Source organism: Mesocricetus auratus, unplaced genomic scaffold, assembly GCF_017639785.1.
Source record: "Mesocricetus auratus isolate SY011 unplaced genomic scaffold, BCM_Maur_2.0 Super-Scaffold_100676, whole genome shotgun sequence".
NCBI lineage: Eukaryota > Metazoa > Chordata > Mammalia > Rodentia > Cricetidae > Mesocricetus > Mesocricetus auratus.
Window position 1 is genome coordinate 54,261,338 of NW_024429266.1, and position 19,187 is coordinate 54,280,524.

Consider the following 19,187-nt stretch of genomic DNA (forward strand, 5'->3'; position numbering starts at 1 on the left):
ATGAGTTTGAGGCCAGCTTGGTCTACAGAGCGAGTTCCAGGACAGTCAAAGTTACACAGAGAAAATCCTATCTCAAAACAAAAACAAATTTTTGTGTATACGCATTTGTGAGTGTATGCACAAGTGTTTGTTGGGATGTACACAGCAGCAGGCACGTGGCAGTCAGAAAAGGGTGTTGGGTCCTTTGAAGCTGAAGGTACAGACATTTGCAGGACGCTAAGTTTCTTCCATGGGTACTGGGACCCAAGCTCCAGTCCTCAGAATTTTGAAGCAACCCTGAGCCATCTCTCCAGTCCTGTTTGGTTTTTCTGTGCTAAGTTCATATATTAAAATATCCTAAGCCTCAGACTTCATTAAAGTGTTTACATTTCGTGTGTGTGCTTGAGTGCCATGGCAGCATGGCAGTCACAGACTTAGGAGTTGGTTCCCTCCTTCCAACCTGTGGGTTCTGAGGACTGAACGCAAGTCAGCAGGCTCAGCCGCAAGAACTTTTACTCACTACGCCATTTAGCCAGATGCGGTTTGCTTTGTTTTGAGAGAGGGTCTTACACAGCCCAGGATAACCTTGAACTTGCGTTTTAAGTGGGGATGAGCTTGAACTTGTGATCCTCTTGTCTCCAATTCTCTTGTGCTGAGATTACAGGCATGCACCACACCCAGCTTCAGATGATGACTTCAGAGACATTTTATTGCTATTCTCTAGGTCTATGGAGGGTTGATGATTATTTCCAAAAGTTTGGAAAACGCCTCACTTGTCCTTTTGGTCTATTCATTACATTGACTTTCCCATAAACAACTATATTTTAAAAATAATAAAAAGCCATGGGTATTTTGGTTGCATGATGTCTGTGTACCTCAAATGGTTCTAGTGCTTGCAGAGGCCAGGTGACGCTGGAACTCCTGGAAATGGAGTTACACACAGACGTGAGCTGCCATGTGGGTGCTGGGAATCAGACCCCTGTGGTGATATTTTCGTTTATGATCTAACAAATAAAGCTTGCCTGAAGATCAGAGTGCAAAGCTAGCTACAGCCATAGAGACCAGGCAGTAGTGCTACACGCCTTTAAAGCCAGCACTAGAGAGGAATATAAGGCAGGAGGAGACGGGAGCAGTGGGATGTTTGGTGAAGAGCATTTGCTAAAAATCCACCATTCGCAGCAAATTAAGTAGCATTATTAATAGTAGTTAACAGCAAAAATATGCTCTTTCTGCCATCTTGGCACCTGTGGAGGCCTGCTGGGAACAGGACTTCTAAAAGGCAAAAATGTCTAGAAGGCTGTGGTACAAGGCCACTTTTGCTGGCTATAAGCGAGGCCTCCAGAACCAGAGAGAGCACACGGCTCTTCTTAAAATTGAAGGTGTTTATGCCCGAGATGACATTGAATTCTACCTGGGCAAGAGATGTGCTTACGTGTATAAAGCAAAAAACAACACAGTGACACCCGGAGGCAAACCAAACAAAACCAGAGTGATCTGGGGAAAAGTAACCCGGGCCCATGGAAACAGTGGCATGGTTCGTGCCAAATTCCGAAGCAACCTTCCTGTGAAGGCCATTGGACACAGAATCCGTGTGATGCTGTACCCTTCCAGAATTTAAACTAATGAAAAGTAAATAAATAAAAGTGGAAAGAAAAAAAAACAGCAAAAATACTTTAAAAAAATAGCCGCTGGGCAGTGGTGGCGCACGCCTTTAATCACACTCAAGAGGCAGAGTCTGGTGGCTCTTTGTGAGTTCGAGGTCAGTCTGGTCTATATACTTTATTCTTGGACATCCAGGACTATACAGAGAAACCCTGACTCAAAAAAAAACAAACAAATAAATAGTACAGTATTTAAGAAGTTTGCGTGCTTTGTACCCCGAATCCTCGTAACCTTCCAAGAGCTGGCGGGGTAGCAGGTAGCATACACTCGAAGTCTACACGGAGTTTCAACTGCTATTGGCTGCGGCAGGAAATGATGACCCAATCCCCGCCCAGTAACCCGCCCTCTCCTGGGATCACTTCCGCCACGGAGATCAGTTTCCGGAAGTCCAGCGGGCCCGGCACTCTCGCGCGTGCTGGAACCAAGATGGAGGAGTACGCGAGAGAGCCGTGGTGAGCTGCAGCAGCCTCCCTTGTTGCCCCTTACCCCCTCCGCCTGCCGTGGTCGGAGCCCGAGGTGCAAGCAGAGCTCCTCGCGGCTCGGCGCCGAGAGCTGGGCAGCTGTGGGTGGTGCGGACAAGAGTGACCGGGTGGCTTTTCCGCGCTACTGTGTGCCGGGACCCAGCACCCCGTGACCTTGTCGTGCCTAGCGAGGAGGTCCCCTGCTGGGCTTCGTGGAGCCTTGGAACCTCCTCCCTATGGCAGGTGCTGTCGACCTGGTGCGGGGATAATAGTGATCCCGTTAGCCCGTCGAGGTGACCTTGGACACGTCCCTACGCCTTGCTTTGCGCAGTTTCCACGTCGACGAAGGGAAAGTAGATGTCTTAGTGACATACTTGAGGCCTTATTTGTATGGTAATAAGGCCCCATGAAGAAGCATTTCAAAACAGTAGACCATAGATTTCAACCAAAGTCCAAGGGGTCTGCATAAGCTCCTTGTAGGCTGGAGTGGCATTTCCTGCGTGGAATTCCTGGAGAAAAAGAGACATAAATGACTATCTGGAAACTAGGAAGAGATGAGCTACATGTGTCCTCAGAAAAGCCATACACAGAAATAAATTCATTCAGTGAGCGTTTATTAAGTGAGGACTCTGTGCTTGACTCAGTGACCAAACATGAGTAAATCAGGCATAGCAAAATTTTTTTAAATTGGCGAAATAGCTATTGAATCTCAAGTTGTCGGAGTAAAGCCTCAAGGGTCACAAGCAAATAAACCTTGATGTTTAGGCTAATCTGATTTTGTTTTGTTTTTATTTATAATGAAAAAGAATGGATATCCTCGGATTGTGTGCCTGCCCAGGACTTAATTATTATTTGGTGGCAGTCTCTGTGCCCCCACCCCACGCTCCTCTAGAGAGGGTTACCAGCACTGTCTAAAACAGTATGTGGGTTTAATCATTGTCTTACTGCTTCTTTGTATCACTTGTTCTCTCAGAATCCTTTGGACCACATAAGTACAGTGGAAAGAGTTTAGAGTACCAAAGTTTGTGCTTTTATTGGCTGTACTAGTTCCTTATTTGTTTTGGGGCAGGCTGCTTAATTTCTGTCTGAGCTTTTGTTCACTGTAAAATTCAGAGGAGACAGTCCTAATCTTTTTGTCAAGTTAAAAGATTATGAATTCTAAAGGAAAATGAATCATTATTCAGATTCTTGTGGGCAATAATGGTAAGTTTAAAAGTGTTCTTGTTATAGTGATTGTCCATGGGCCAGCTCACTATAGTGCTTGTCATTTTGTAGGAAGGGACCATGGGTTGGGGGTTAAGATAGGGTTTTGTCGTGTAATCTAGGCTGGCCTCTGCCTCTTGAGCCTCCTGCCTTTTCCTCCCAAGTGCTGGGATTGTCTCTTGACAGATATACTAACTTTGCAAACTTTAGATTTTGTTGTGAAATTATTTATATGCCTGAGTAAGCCTCTCTGTGCTTGCCAGAGGAGCATGCGAGCACTATAGAAACAATACTCTTAGTGTTTCACAGAATTCATTTAGATTTGAAACGTGGTGGCTGATGTGTGCCGGAAGTGAAGTGGCAGCTTTCTGTTTGGAAGATGGTAGTGGAAGAATCATAACCCTACTGAGAGTTGGCTGAAACAGGGTGTGTGTCTGTGTGTATATGTGTGCTGTGTATAAATAGACTTTGTGTGTTATACCAAAGAGAAACTTAGATAAATCTTTACAGTAACACAAGTGACTTAACAAGGCTGGAGATGTGTGTCAGGTCCTGGGTTCTATACAGACTTTTATTAACCAGATTCCTAGAGTAGTAGTTTTGATCTCCTGATCAAATTACTTTTATTTCAGTGTTGTGTGAGTTAGGGTGCAACATTATTAGGTATTAATCTAGTGTGCTATAAAGTTTAAAATGCTGTTTTGAACCTAGTTATCCTGAAACCCCTTTTGTTTGTTTGTTTTTGTTTTTTGAAACAGGGTTTCTCTTTGTAGCTTTGGAGCCTGTCCTGGAACTCCCTCTGTAGACCAGGCTAGCCTTGAACTCACAGGTGTGTGCCACCAAAGCCCCCCTAAAACTTACATGTGTCTGCAGCTAGTGAATCTTCTTTGGGTTCCTGCTTTGAAACTTAATGCTGGTGGCGGTGGTGCACACCTTTAATCCCAGCACTGGAGAGGCAAAGGCAGCTGAATCTCAGTGAGTTTGAGGCCAGCCTGGTCTACAAAGCCAGTTCCAGGACAGTCAGGACTGTTACACAGACAAACCCTGTCTCAAAAAACCAAAAACAAACAAATCAGAAACTTAATGCTGATGTGAGCATACTCTGATTTCTAGAAACTGAATCAATGTTGCTGATTACAGTATAATTTCCTTTCTATTTATTTGCTTTTTATAGTGCCTAGCTTGGAACAGACTTCTGGCAAGTTATTGGGAGTGAATGAAACCCTGGGTATGATGTTACAGACCTATAATACCAACACTTGGGAGGATGAGGCACCAACTTGAGGCCAGGCAATTTAGCAAGACATAGACCACACTACCATTCTATTAAAAACAGACATGACTGTTAAATCCTTCTACCTTCGAGGACTTGAGTCTGAATAGCTATGGATGTGTTTAGTATCTTTGCCCCTATTTTACAATCTAAAAGTTTCTTGGTTGCAGTGGACTCCACGCTGGAACCTGTTGCACTCCTTCATTTATTAAACAAAGAAAGTTTTATGGTTTATATGGTTTATGAACGAGAAATAAGGTCCTCTTTCTCCCTTTCCTCCCATCTTTAGCCCCTGGCGGATTGTGGACGACTGTGGTGGTGCCTTTACCATGGGTACCATAGGTGGGGGTATCTTTCAAGCCTTCAAAGGTTTTCGAAATTCCCCAGTGGTGAGTGGATGATTGGTTTCATTTTATCTTCACTAGAAACCAGGGCTGGTTGGTCCCATTGGTATATATTATTCTATTTTATTTTATTATTATTTTTTGTGTATATGGTTTTTTTTTGCCTGAATGTATGCCCATGTACTGCTTGGTGCCTGGTACCCATGGATCAGATCCCCTGGTACTGGAGTCATAGACAGTTGTAAGCTGCCTTGTGACTGCTGGGAATTGAATATGGGTCCTCTGGAAGAGCAGTAAATGCTCTTAACCACTGAGTCATTTCTCCAGCCCTGTTTTATTTTATGTGTGTGGATGTTTTGCCTGCATGTACGTCTGCATACCATGTGCATGCTTGGTATCCACAGAGGCCAGAAGAAGGCATTGAATCTTCTGGAACTGGTGTTATAGACTGTTGTGATTATCATGTAGATGCTGGGAATCAAACCTGGGTCCTCTGGAAGAGCAGCAAGTGTTCCCAACCACTGAGCCATCTCTGCAGTTCTCAATCTATTACATTTTAGACCACTTCCTTTTGTTTTTGTTATAGGGAGTAAACCACAGACTCCGAGGGAGCTTGACAGCTATTAAAACCAGAGCTCCACAATTGGGAGGTAAGGATGTTTATTTATACAGACTTTTTCTGCTTACCTGGGCTTGAGACTGGCTGTGCCTGTCTGTCCATCTGCTCTCCCTGCTTCCTTCCCTTTCTTTATTCATCCCGTACTGAGCTCAAACTCAAGGTCTTCTGCCCAATGCACTGTGTGCTAAGATTATAGTTCAGCCAGCAAATTATTTCTTTTTTTTTTATTAGTGATTTTCATTTACACTGTTTGTCTAGTATCCCTATAAGTTCTTTTTGATTAATGCTTTGTTTGCAAAGTTAAGTTGGATTTTTATATGTTTGAAAAAAAATCTTTCTGTTATTCAGGTATCCAGTGTTTCTTTTGTTTTAACTTAGTTAGGGTTTCTTTTCTTTTCTTTTTTGAGACAGGGTTTCTCTGTGGAGCTCTGGCTGCTCTGTAGACCAGGCTTACCTCGAACTCACAGAGATCCACCCACCTCTGTGTGCTGGGATCAAAGGCGTGTTCCACAACTGCCTAGCTAAGTTAGGATTTCTGTTGCTGCAACAAAGGCCAGTGACCAGAAAGCAAGCTGAGGAGGAAGGGGTTTATTTGGTTTATACTTCCAAATCACTTTGTTATCAAAGGAAGTTAGGACAGGCGTTCACACAGGGTACAAGCCTGGAGCCGGGAGCTGATGCAGAGGCCATGGAGGGTGCTACTTACTGGCTTGCTTCCTATGGCTTTCTCAGCCTGCTTTCTCACAGAATCCAGGACCACCAGCCTAAGAATGGAACAACCCACAGTGGGCTGCGCCCTCCCCACCAATCACTCATTAAGAAAATGCCTTACATCTGAGTCTTATGGAGGCATTTCTCAATTGAGGTTCCTCCTTTCAGATAACTCTCGCTTGTGTCAGGTTGACATAAGACTAGCCAACACAACCTTCCTTTTCCAGAAGAAGGACACTGTGTTCAAAGCTCAGATTTGGAGAGGCAGAAATGGTAGTTTCTAGGGTAGCATAATGCTGAAGAGAAATGTGATGTGAAGGGTCAGAGAGACCAGTTAAACTGGTTGGGTTCTCCAGGGTTAACATTAAGAATTGTGCAGAAGGGCTGGAGAGATGGCTCAGTGGTTAAGAGCACTGACTGCTCTTCCAGAGGACCTGGGTTCAATTCCCAGCACCCACATGACACCTCACAACTGTCTGTAATTTTAGTTCCAGGGGACCTAACAGTCATGGCAAAACATCAGTGCACATAAAATAAAAATAAATTTCAAAAAGACAGCTGTGCAGAAGCCAGTGCAGGGTACCAGAAGATTATTAATCACAGTGCTCATAAAACTTTTATACTCAAAAAAAACCCAAAAAACTTGTTTACTCAGGAGCTGGAGAATGATGGCCCACATAGTGTGGGAATTATGTTCACATACAAAGGTATAACATCTAATCAGAGTTGGCGGTTTTTCCTAAGTCATGGTAAAGTTTCAGTAGAGGACTGGGATTCTGATTCCAGCACCCACAAGGTATCTGTTGGCCCATCTGTGTTTCCAGCTCTAGGGGAATCTAAGGCCTGCTTCTGGCCTCTGGCCACCAGGCTTGAAATGGTGTGTATACATTTATTTCTTTTATTATATGTTTACTTATTTGGTGTGTGTGTGTGTGTGTGTGTGTGTGTGTGTGTGTGTGTGTGTGTGTGTGTGTGTGTGTGTGTGTGTGGACAAAAGATCAGGTTCTCACCATCCACCATGTGGATCCTGGGCCTCAAACTCGGGTCCTCCAGGTTGGTGGCAGGTGTTTTTACCCACTTTACCTTGCTGTTTGTTGTTTTATTTTCAGACATGATCTGACTGTGTCGTCCAAGTTGGCCTCCAGTTTATCCCGTCAACCTCCACCTGAGATTACAGGCCTGTGCTGGCACACCTGGCCAGCTGTTAGTGTTTATATAGGTTACAATATATACAGTAGGAGAGTTGGAGAGACCTGAGGTTTGCAAATTGAGCAGACATGGGGACAGAGAATAAACTCAGAGCCACCTAGGGCTTTGGCTTGTTGGCAGCAGGGGCTGCTAGTATTGACTAAGGCAGTGCCTTCTCATCGTGGGAGACTGCATCCTGCCTGGAAGGGACTTTAGTGGGGTCCTCTTTGCACCCCTTCCTTCCATACCTGACCTCACGGCACCTGTAGTTGCCTGATTCCAGAGATCAATGGGATTTTACATACCCATATGCCACCAATTTGCCATGTAAGGAAACTGGGATCACATTTTTTTTTAAATATCCTTTTTCCTGGGTTGGAGATGTAGCTCTTTGATATACTTGCCTAGCATGTCCAAGGCCTGGGACATTTGTCATGAGCATGGCAAATTTATTAAAAAATATTTTTACATTTTTAATTCTTTTTTCATTTTTCCTATAGCCTTTCAAAAATAATTATATATATATATACATACACATGTATATATAAAATACATATATTTATCTTGAGTTCTACTGGGCAATTCAAATCTAATCACCCAGGTCACAGAAAGCCTGGAGTGTATGTGCTGATGATATGAAATGCAAAAGGGATTGGAAGAGAGTGGAGGTGCACGCGGCTGTAATGTAGGTCCTTTGCAGAGGGACTCTGGGTTAAGGCCGTGTTTGAAGAGTTGGTTAGCAAGCACTCTGACCCTGAATGACAAGTTTTGGGGTTTTTAATTATACGGTTTGCTTCCATATGTACATCTAGACCTGCTTCTGGTCTCTGTGGTCACTTGGCACACAGGTGGTATATGTACACACACACGCGCAAGCACAGTTCATAGAATAATTTTTAAGAGTGTTCTCTTTCCACCATGTGAGTACTCAGGTCATCATGCTTGGTATTCTTGCCCTCTGAGCCAACTCACTGGTCCTGTTTCTTAGGAACAAGTGTTGTCTTAGCAAGCACTCTGACCCTGAATGACAAGTTTTGGGGTTTTTAATTATGCAGTTTGCTTCCATATGTACATATACCACCTGTGTGCCAAGTGACCACAGAGACCAGAAGCAGGTCTAGATCCCCTAGAGCTAGAAATACAGATGGGTGTGAGCTGCTATGTGGGTGCTGGGCATAGAATCCAAGATCACTGGAATAGCAGCCAGTGCTCTTAACCCCTAAGTCGTCTCTCTACCCCAAGTATGAGATCCCTGATATTGGACCAAAAATGAGGGTCTCCTGCTGTACTCAGCTGCTCCTGACCATGTGAGACCTGAAGAAAGCCCGTGGAGTGATGTGGTTCAGACATGTGTTAAAGCCCAGTTTGTTGCTTGTTAGCATCCTGTCTCCCCCCATACTGAGATTTTAGTGCAGTGGTCCTCAACCTTTCTAATGCTTCAGCCCTTTAGTACAGTTCCTCATGTGGTGACCCCAACCAAAAATACTTTCATTACTACTTCATCCCTGTGATTTTGCTGCTGTTATGAATCGTAATGTAAACATCTGATGTGTGACCACCAAGACCACTGTTTTAGAGGGTAAATAAAAAGTGACTAGACTTCCTATGTCTAACTCTCTGGTATTCCCTGACTCCAACTAGGTTGTTCATTTGCCTCTTCAGCATGTTCTGTAAATTGGTCCAGAATAGTTGGCTTTCTCTGTGTTCCTATTAGGGATCGTCAGAGTAGATGCTCCCTGATACTTGATGGAGAAAGGAAAGATGAAAAGATGAGAGAACTAAATTATGAAAAGAAGGGGCCTTTGAAGTACTGAAATATTGTTGTCTAAACAAAGGTGTGCTACTGTAAAAGAGTGATCTATGTGTTTTTAGACACTTGCTGCTTCTCTTAGGCCTGACTTTTGTATCTGTTCATTCAGCTTGCTTTATTGTGCTCTGATTGAAGCCTTTGCACATGCTGGGCAAGAGCTCCACCACTAACCTGATCCAGCCCCTGGATTTTGTCTTTTCCCCTCCTTGCCCCACCCTACCCCTTTCAGAAGAGTTGGAGATCTTAATTAAAATTTTTCTTCCTTAAGATTTATTTTTATTTATGCTGTATTTTTTTTGTGTCTGCCACATGTATGTAGATCCCATGGAGGCCAGAAAAGGGTTATCAGATCCCTAGAGCTGGGGTTACAGGTAACTGATGTAGGTGATGGGACCTTAACTCAAGTCTTCTGCAAGAGCAGCAAGTCCTTTTCACCACCAAGTCCTTTCTTCAGCCCCAAGATTCTTTAATGTAAGCTTGAAGCACAGTGGTTAGTAGATAACCAGGACTTCAAAACAAACTTACTTGACTGATATTAATAATAATATAACAATAAGCAAAAAAGAGATTTAAACTAGTTGCTTTTTTTGTTTTGTTTTATAAAACAGGTAGCTTTGCAGTTTGGGGAGGACTGTTTTCTATGATTGACTGTAGTATGGTTCAGATAAGAGGCAAAGAAGATCCCTGGAACTCCATCACTAGCGGTGCCTTGACAGGAGCCATCCTGGCAGCAAGAAGTAAGTGAGCCTTGCTTTTCTGTTTATGTTGTCTTCCGTAACACTGGGGATTGAACCTGAGGCCTTGGACATGGTGAGCAGGCGCCTTACACCAAACTGTATCCTCAGCCCATTAAGTAAACCATCATTTGGACACACTAGTGCGAGTCAGAATTCGGAGTGATCTCATCTGCCCTTAGTTAATGAGACCTGTCTTAATCCAACACTTAGGAGAGAAAGGCAGGCAAATCTCTGTGAGTTCGAGGCCAGTCTGTTTTACAGAGCAAGTTTCAGGACAGCCGGGACTATACAGAGAAACCTTGTCTCGAAAAACAAAAACAAAACAAACAAAAAATAGTGAAATCTATAATATATGAAACTGAGGATTGCCTGATTTGGTGTATTTATGGTAATCTGAAAGTATGAGTAAAGGACTCGGTTTTTTAATTTATTATTGTTCCTACAGTATTTCTTTATATGTGGGTAGGCACACGTGCTAAATGAGGTCAAAGGTCAGTTTCCAGGAGTTACTTCTTTCCTTCTACCACTTGGGTTCCAGGAACTGAATTCAGTGCCTGTACCTGCTGATTCCATCTCACCAGCCCCTGCTTGTTCGCTGACAGGGTCTCGTGTAATCCAGAATGACCTTGAACTCCTTAGTTCAGAATGACCTTGAATACCTTATCTTGCTCCTGCTCCTCAGATTCTGGGATTTAGAGGTGTGTGGCCCCTGAAGGATGTAAGTTTTTCTGTCGTATTACAGTGGTTCAGAGCACTGACCATTATTTCCTGTGTGACTGGAATGCCACACTCTCCATGCTGTAGTTTCATAAGATCTCTTGAATTAACAGTACCTGCCACACACACAGCTCTTAGTCATAAAGATCATCCCTTGACCAACAGGACACAGTGCAAACCATAGTTCTCTGGGCTTAGGATAGAAGCTTTTAACGTTTTCTTGTAAAAGTCCAGGCACTAGTAGTAAATTAATTTTTGCTGTTACATTAGTGTGTGTGTGTGTGTGTGTGTGTGTGTGTGTGTGTGTGTGTGTGTGTGTTGGTTTTGAGACAGGTCTTACTATTTAGCCTTGACTTGTCTGGAACTTTCTAGGCTGACCTCAAACTCACAGAGGTCTGCCTGCCTCTGCTTCTCAGTACTGGAATTAAAGGTTATCTGATGCTATTAAGGCATGCAAGCAAGAACATGGCTTTGTCCAATATACCTTTTACATTGGTTGCTTTCTGTTACTGTGATAAGACACCATAACTAAAGCAATATGTAGAAGAAGTTTATTTGGGACTCAGCTTGGGGCAGGGGCTAGGATACTCAATGGTGGAGCAGGGGTAGTAGCCTGTGGCAGGTGGCTGGAGCAGCATCCAAGAGCTTATGTCTCAGCCCACAAGCAGGAGGCAGAGGATGACACAAATCTTTAATTCTCAAAGCCCACCCTCAGTGGCACACCTCCAACATGACCACACCCCCTAATCCTTTCCAAAGGGTTCTACCATCTAGGGACCAAGTATTCACACATATGGGCCTATGGGGGGGCCATCTCATTTAAACCATCACAGCTTTGTTTAAAAAGCAGCCCTTTTTGCTGACAGTGGGTCTTGGACGGTGGAAGAGTTTGAGAATAAGAGAAACATATAACTACCGATAGCTCTTTTCTTATAGCAATCTTTGTTATTAATGTCTTTAGATGGACCGGTAGCCATGGTTGGGTCAGCTGCAATGGGAGGCATTCTCCTAGCTTTAATTGAAGGAGCTGGTATCTTGTTGACAAGGTTTGCCTCTGCACAGTTCCCCAATGGTAAGTCCTTTTCTCCTTAATACTCTTAAGTTCACACATGAGAATGGTTTCCTGACATTAAGAAAGAATGTTTTGTGTGGTAAAGTGGAGTAGTTTGTGATTTTTCCTTTAGGTATTAACATATTGCGCATATTATTTGAGCCTAGGATAAACTCCAAGGCTAGCTTAGAAAACGATAGGTGGTGGCTGGAGAGACGGACGGCTCAGTAGGCGCTGCACTTGCTGCGTTTGCAGAGGACCAGGTTCTGTTCCCTATCCCTGCTTCGTTTAGTCCCAGCTGCCTGTAGCTCCTCTAGTTCCTAGCAGATCTAATGACTTCTTCAGCCTCCACAGGCACTACACATATGTTGTATACATGCAAACAGGCACATGCACATACATATAAACAAAAACAAAAATTTTAAAGTAATAGGCCTATAATCATGTTTACAATCACCATTTGACAAAATGCTTTGGCTACTTGATTTTTTGGTGACTTCATTTGGTGTTTGTCTTTCTTTGTAGACCTCAAGATTTATTAGTGTTCATTTACTTATTCTGAGCAGTTTCTGGTCATTTGAAAGATACTCAGATATGTAGCAATGGTGGTAGCTGACCACTTCTTGCTATGTCTGTATGTAACAAGCACTGTTATAGTTGCTGACGTAGAGGACTGAGGAAGACAGTCCCTGACCTCAAGGACTTACACTCTAGGGAGCTAAGACAGACAGCAGAGTGATGACATTATCCTACCCAGATAGTATTTCTTGCTTTCAAGAATATAAAGTAGGCTGCACATGGTGGCAAATGCCTTAAATCCCAGCACTCAGGAGGCGGAAAGAAGGCAGATGTCTTAAGTTCCAGGACTGTCTGAGCTACACAGAGAAACCCTGTCCTGAAAAGCCAAAGTAAAAGAAAAGAATATAAAATTGACTGATGGAGAGTGACTGGAGTTTGGGTTGGGAATCACATTAGAGTTACTGGAAATGAGAGGTTGGTTGTGGACTTGCATATAACTTAATGGGTGTGGGTGGCTATCTGCTCATTAACTTTCAAAGTTTCTTTTTTGTTTTTGTTTTCAAGACAGGGTTTCTCTGTGGTTTTGGAGGCTGTCCAAGAACTAGCTCTTGTAGACCAGGCTAGTCTCGAACTAACAGATCTGCCTGCCTCTGCCTCCCGAGTGCTGGGATTAAAGGCATGTATCACTACTGTCCAGCAACTTTCAAAGTTTCTTATCTAAGCGTTCAGTGTATAAATGGAAACATCTCATGGGTATTAGAAGGGAGCATACAGATATAAGGATTATGGTGCCCAAAACTTGAATTGGGGCTAGAGCAATAGCTCAGTGATGCTATTAACTTACCTTCACATGAGCTTGATCTCCCAGAATTCATGTTAAAAAATAAAAAAATCAGGCGTGATGACATATGCTTGCAATATCAGCACTTTGGCTCTCATGATTGGTTAGCAAGTTCCAGGCCATTGGGGAGGGAGACCCTGTCTCAAAAAACAAGGTAAGGGCTGAGGAGATCAACACAGTTGTTGTGAGTTCCTCCTGTTCTTACAGACAACCTGACTCAGTTTCCAGCATTCACACTGGGTAGCTCACAACCACTCTAACTCCATCTCCAGGGGCTCCAACAGCCTCTTCTGGACTCTTGAGGGCACCTACACTCTTAGGTATGCACATGTACACACACAATACACACACTTAAATCTTAAAGCTGATCGTGATGGTGCATGCCTTTAATCTCAGCACTTGGAGAGTAGGCAGAGTTGGAGGCCAGCCTGCTCTACCTAGTGAGTTCCAGGACAGACAGGACCAAACAGTGAGACCCTGTCTCAAAAAAAAAAAAAAAAACACAACAAAAATAGTAATAATAAAACAAAGTAGAGGACTCCTGAGAAGCCTCAGCTAAGGTTATCCCTGAGTTTCTGCATGCATACAAGGACATACTTACAGACACACCCACACACCCACCCAGTAAGACATGTTGGAAATTATTTGGAGCGTGGATAAGGCTTTGCATAGAGTTAGAAATAGACGATACTTCTCGATTGATTTCCCCAAGGCACCAAGGGAGAGCTGTGATCTTCTTGGCACACTACTCAGTAGATGTCAGTGGGTTGATCTAGATGCCCTATTCACTTTACATTCTGTTTTTTAAATTATTACTTCTGCATTTTCAGTCTTACAGTATTCTAATTTTGCTGCTTAGTTTTTTGTTTGTTTTTTGTTTTTGTTTTTGTTTTAATCATTTTAGTATAAAACAGACAAGAGATGTGCTTTTGGCCAGGCATGACACAAGCCAGTAATCTCAGCACTTAGGTGGAGGTAGAAGGATAAAGGTTCAAGGCTAGCCTCTGCTACATAACCAATTCAAAACCAACTAGGGCTACATGACACTGTAAGAGAGGTGGGGTGGGTGGTGTTCTTTTAGGAGTTAAACAAGGGGCACTGGAGACATGGCTCAGCTCTTAAGAGCGCTGACAGTTCTTCTAGAGAATTGGAGTTAGATTCCCAGCAACCACATGACAACTCAAAACTGTTCCATGGGATCCATTGCTCTCTTCTGGCCTTGGAGGGCACGAGGCATACACATAATACAGGCATACATACAGGCAAAACACTCATACACATAATAATAAATAAGTAAGTAATTTAAAACAAAGTTCAGGGTCATCTTTCTTTGGTTACTGTCTTAGTTAAGGTTACTATTGCTGTGATGGACACCATAACCAAAGCAACTTGGGGAGGGAAGAGTTTATTTAGCTTATGCTTCCACTGCACTGTTCATCACTGAAGGAAGTTAGGACAGGAACGCAAAGCAGGAACCTGGAGGCCGGATTGGGTGCAGAGGCCCTTCCCCATCAATCTTTAATTAAGAGAATGCATTACAGCTGGGTCTTATGAAGGCGTTTTTCCCACTTAAAAAAAATAAACACTTACTTATTTTTTATGTATGGGTGCTCTGTCTGCATTATAGGCAGTTGTGAGCCACCATGTGGTTGCTGGGAATTGAACTCAGGACCTCTGCAAGAGCAGCCAGTGCTCTTAACCTCTGAGAGCTACTTCAGCAGTGGCCATATGGAGGTATTTTCAGTTGAGGTTCCCATCTGTCCAATGACTGTGTCAAGTTGACATTAAACTATCTATCACAGAGGGGTCCCCGGTTGAGAAAATGACTTCTTTAGATAATGAACAGTGATATGGAAGTGCAACCCTGATAGACCCTTCCTCCCCCAAGTGTCTTTTGGTCATAGCAATAGAAGCCCTAATTAGGACACTTCCTTTCAGAGGACTAGCTTGTATCAAGTTGACATAAAACTAGCCAAGACAGTTACATAGCAAATTTTGATGCGGTCTCAAAAAAAAAAAAAAATCCTTTTTGTCCTCCTTGTTTCTTTTGGGAATAAAACTGTAAATTTTGTTGTGTAAGAAGCTATGGGGAGCATCTTCCCATTTCAAATCTTGTTTTATTGTTTTTTGTCTTTTTTTTTATTTCTTTACTTGGTTTTTGAGATGGTTTTCACACTTGTTATTTAAGTTGGATTGGTGAGTTCTTTTAAACATAACTAAGGGATGGTAGCTTAGTGGTAACCCTTTACCACTTAAATAACTTTGCAGAGGCCCTGGGCTTACCCCTTGTGCTGCCAAAACAACAAGAACATACCTAAGGTCATTTTCAATTTTGTCAACATAATTTTAAATGAATACTAAAGTATGTGTGAGTAAGGGCTGGAGAGATGTCTCCGTGTTGAAGAGTGATTGCTGCTCTTTCAGAGGACTCACGTTCTAGCATTCACATTGGGGGGCTCTCAGCTTTCCTTAATTCCATCTCCAGGGCATCCAGCACCCTCTTCTAGCTTTCATGGTACCCTGATGCATGTATATCAACATACGTCCAGATAAATAAAAAACGTTAAACTTTTTAAGAAATGTATCCATAGGCTCGGTGATTAAGAGCCCTTTCCAGCTTTTGCAGAAGACCAACGTTCTGTTCTCAGTTTTTTTTTTAAACTATATTAAGAAATAGTAGAGTTTTGTTATTGTTGTTGTTTTTGTTTTCTTCCAGTCTTGATCCAGGGAAACTTATAGCAGTGGCTTTAAACACTACTACCTCTGGGGCTGAGGATGTAACTCAGTTAGTAGAGTATTTGAATAGCGTTGAAAAGCCCTGGGTCCACTCTTCAGCAACACATAATCTGAGGTGGTATACACACCTGTAATCCTAGTGCTTGGGAAGTGGAGGCAGGAGGATCAGGAGATGAAACTCATCTCTACCTATATAGCAAGTTGAAGGCCATCCTGATCTCAGGGAGACCACATCTCAAACAAAACAACAAAACCCCACTAGTTTTTCTATTATGAATCCATCTTACTTTCTTGGCTGTCCATTCTGGAACACCTGGGAAGCCAGTCAGTCCTGTGATAAAGCTGAAGGGTCTCCAGACCTGTGGTGGAACTCATCAGATCTTAATAAAGAAATTCCAACTACACCAGGCATTGGTGGCTCACACCGTTAATCCCAGTACTCAGGAGACAGAGGCAGGCAGATCTCTGTGAGTTCGAGGCCAGCCTGGTCTACAGATCGAGTTCCAGGATAGACTCCAAAGCAATACAGAGAAACCCTGTCTCGAAAAACAAAAAACAACAACAACAAAAAAGGAAATTCCAAATACAATTGTAGTACAGCATTAACTTTTTTTTTGTTGTTGTTTTTCGAGACAGGGTTTCTCTGTATTATTTTGGAGGCTGTCCTGGCACTGGCTCTGTAGACCAGGCTGGCCTCGAACTCACAGAGATCCACCTGTCTCTGCCTCCTGAGTGCTGGGATTAGAAGCGTGCGCCACCAACGCCTGGCAAGTAGTAACTTTTAAGTTGATTCATTTCTTTTCTACAGAGGTCTACTTTTTATTTTAAAGGATGATATTCTTTTAAAAATCCCTTTTACATCTCAATTGCAGGCCCTCAGTTTTCTGAAGACCACTCGCAGTTGCCTTCAAACCAGTTACCGTCCTCACCCTTTGGAGACTACCGACAGTATCAGTAGGACTTCTTTCCCAGGATTCCTGTTGCTGGGTGAACTGTAGTTCAGTAAGGTTTCAGAAGATCAAGTCACAGTCTCTTTAAAGCCGTAGGTGGGGCAGTGGTGGCCATTCGGGCCATGAAGAGACATTTAGTACTTTTTTCTATTTAAAAGAGACTCAGAGGGGAGAAGAGATACTGAGTTTATTTATTCACACTTGGGTTGTATTTGTGAACAAAATAAATGTCTAATGCCATTTAAAGAGTGTACATATACATGTGCTTAGAAGATAAAGGACCAAAGGGCAAATAACAGTGAAACTTGACCATCATTTCCTTCAGAACTTCTCTGCCTGGTGTTTTGTGTACAGTTATTCAGACAATAAAAGGTTCCTGGAACTGACATTTCCTTTTAAAGTTACAGAGTTCTGCCTTTCATACTGAGCATACTTCAGATAATGGATGCTTATGCCAACCCCTCATCTTACCTGAAATGAATTACATGTGAGAAGGATGATGCAATCAGCATGAATCATTGAAAGATATGCCCACGTGTTCATTCTTTCTTTTGAAAACAAAACACTGGCCAAGCGTTGGTGGTTCATGCCATTAATCCCAGCACTGGGAAGGCAGAGGCAGGTGGATCTCTGTGAGTTCGAGGTCAGTCTGGTCTTTAAAGAGAGTTCCAGGACAATCTCCAAACCTACAGAGAAACCCTGTCTCGAAAAAACAAAATAAAAGGAAAAAACAAATGCTGTCTTGGTTTAGCACATGCTGGGTAGCTGAGCATAGAACATACCTTTAATCCCAGAGGCACAGACAGGTGAATTTCTATAAGTTCCAGGCTAGCCTGGGCTACATGGAGAGACCCTGTCTCCAAAAAGGAAGATACTGGATATAAATATGAAACTCTTTAGGGCTGCCATCTCTTGATTCCTGGTCATCGAAACAACTTGCTTCCAGTATACGCAGCTCTGAGAAAATAGTGCGTGCTTGACAATACAGAGGACAGGTATGATGGCTCACACCTATAAACCTATCACTGGGAGGCTGAGAAAGAAGGATCCAAATTCAAGGCCAAACTTGACAGCAGTCTCAAAAAATCAAAGAGAAGGAAGAAAACACTTTTTAAAATTGTTTCCTGCCACTGATTTTCAAGCTGTGCTGTGGGGTCTGGTGGGGCTAGAACTTACCCAGCCTTACTGAGCAGCATTCCTGCTTGTGTTAGGGGTGACATGGCCTTCATAAGGCATGCTGTGAACATGGCTGCCTTTCAGCTCAAGACTACACATAGTAAATGCTTAACTGTTCCTTCTACTTTTATTATTTGTGGGTTGTTTTTTATGTGTGTGTGACATTTGTAAATGTATAGACATTTGTAAGTGTGTTTCAGTGGCTTGAAAATACAAGCACAGAGAGAAACCCTGTCTTGAAAAACCAAAAAAAAAAAAAAAAAAAAGAAAGAAAATACAAGCACAGTGTTTAACCCCTAGCATTCTCTGTGCTCAGAGTGTTACCTGCATGGCTGCTGGTTGTAATCTCAGCACTTGGAAGGCAGAGGCAGGAGGATTGTGAGTGCAAAGGCAGTCTGTCTCAAAACAGTGAAAGCTATCATCAGCAATATAAACTCTATAGCATTAAACAGTAGTTTCTTCCCATGTCTCTGCCCTCAACCCTGCTAATCCACAATCTGATTTCGCCTATCCCTCATATGTGTGAAATCATATAGACTCATTTGGTGCCTGTCTTTTGTTTGTTTTGTTTTGTTTTTCAAGACAGGGTTTCTCTGTGGCTTTGGAGGCTATCCTGTAGCTTTTGTTGACGAGGCTGGCCTCAAATTCATAGTGATCTGCCTGGCTCTGCCTCCCGAGTGCTGTGGTGCCTGTCTTAATTCACTTAGCATAATGTTTGCAGGTTCATCCATCCTGGGAATTCTTTAATTTTGTGTCTGAGTATTTCCTTGTATGCATATACCAACTGATTTTATTCATTCAATTATTGATGGTAACAAGCTGTTTCCAACTCCCAGCTATGGTGAATTATACCCCAGAGTGCAAATGTCTATTTGAGTCCCTACTTTGAGTTCTCGTGAATATTTACCTAAGGCTAAGATTGCTGGGTCATGTGATAGTTCTATCTTTAACTCTGAGGAGCTGCCAAACTGTTTTCCACAAGGTCGTTGCACCATTTTACTATTCCCAGGAGCAATGAAAGAGGATTCTCTTTCTCCACTTCCTTGCCAAGCAATGCTTGTAACCCCCTTCCCCCCCCTACTCCATGCTAGGCCCTCTTGTCTGCCAAGCAAGCATACCACCACTGAACAACACCCCCAGCCCATCTCCCTTTAAAGAAACTTTCTAGCAGGGTGATGGTGGTCCACACCTTTAATCCCAGCGTTAGGGA

General features: G+C 42.9%; 2 protein-coding genes across 3 annotated transcripts; both read left to right on the plus strand.

Moving 5' to 3' along the window:
• The first annotated feature begins 1,264 nt into the window (after window positions 1-1,264).
• Window positions 1,265-1,617, plus strand: LOC101829615 (60S ribosomal protein L35a). The gene has a single exon (XM_005073398.4). It carries the CDS (start codon window positions 1,265-1,267, stop codon window positions 1,595-1,597), a length of 333 nt encoding a protein of 110 aa, XP_005073455.1. The 3' UTR covers window positions 1,598-1,617.
• A 386-nt stretch (window positions 1,618-2,003) lies between these two features.
• On the plus strand, window positions 2,004-17,187 carry Timm17a (translocase of inner mitochondrial membrane 17A). Of its 2 annotated transcripts, XM_005073397.4 has the most exons (6): window positions 2,004-2,093; window positions 4,868-4,967; window positions 5,509-5,572; window positions 9,859-9,987; window positions 11,666-11,776; window positions 16,724-17,187. In XM_005073397.4, exons 1-6 carry the CDS (start codon window positions 2,068-2,070, stop codon window positions 16,807-16,809), a joined length of 516 nt encoding a protein of 171 aa, XP_005073454.1. In that variant the 5' UTR covers window positions 2,004-2,067; the 3' UTR covers window positions 16,810-17,187. The 2 variants fall into 2 exon arrangements, with proteins under 2 accessions (XP_005073454.1, XP_040594110.1); XM_040738176.1 differs by lacking the exon at window positions 4,868-4,967 and having other exon boundaries at window positions 2,048-2,093.
• Window positions 17,188-19,187: the final 2,000 nt, after the last annotated feature.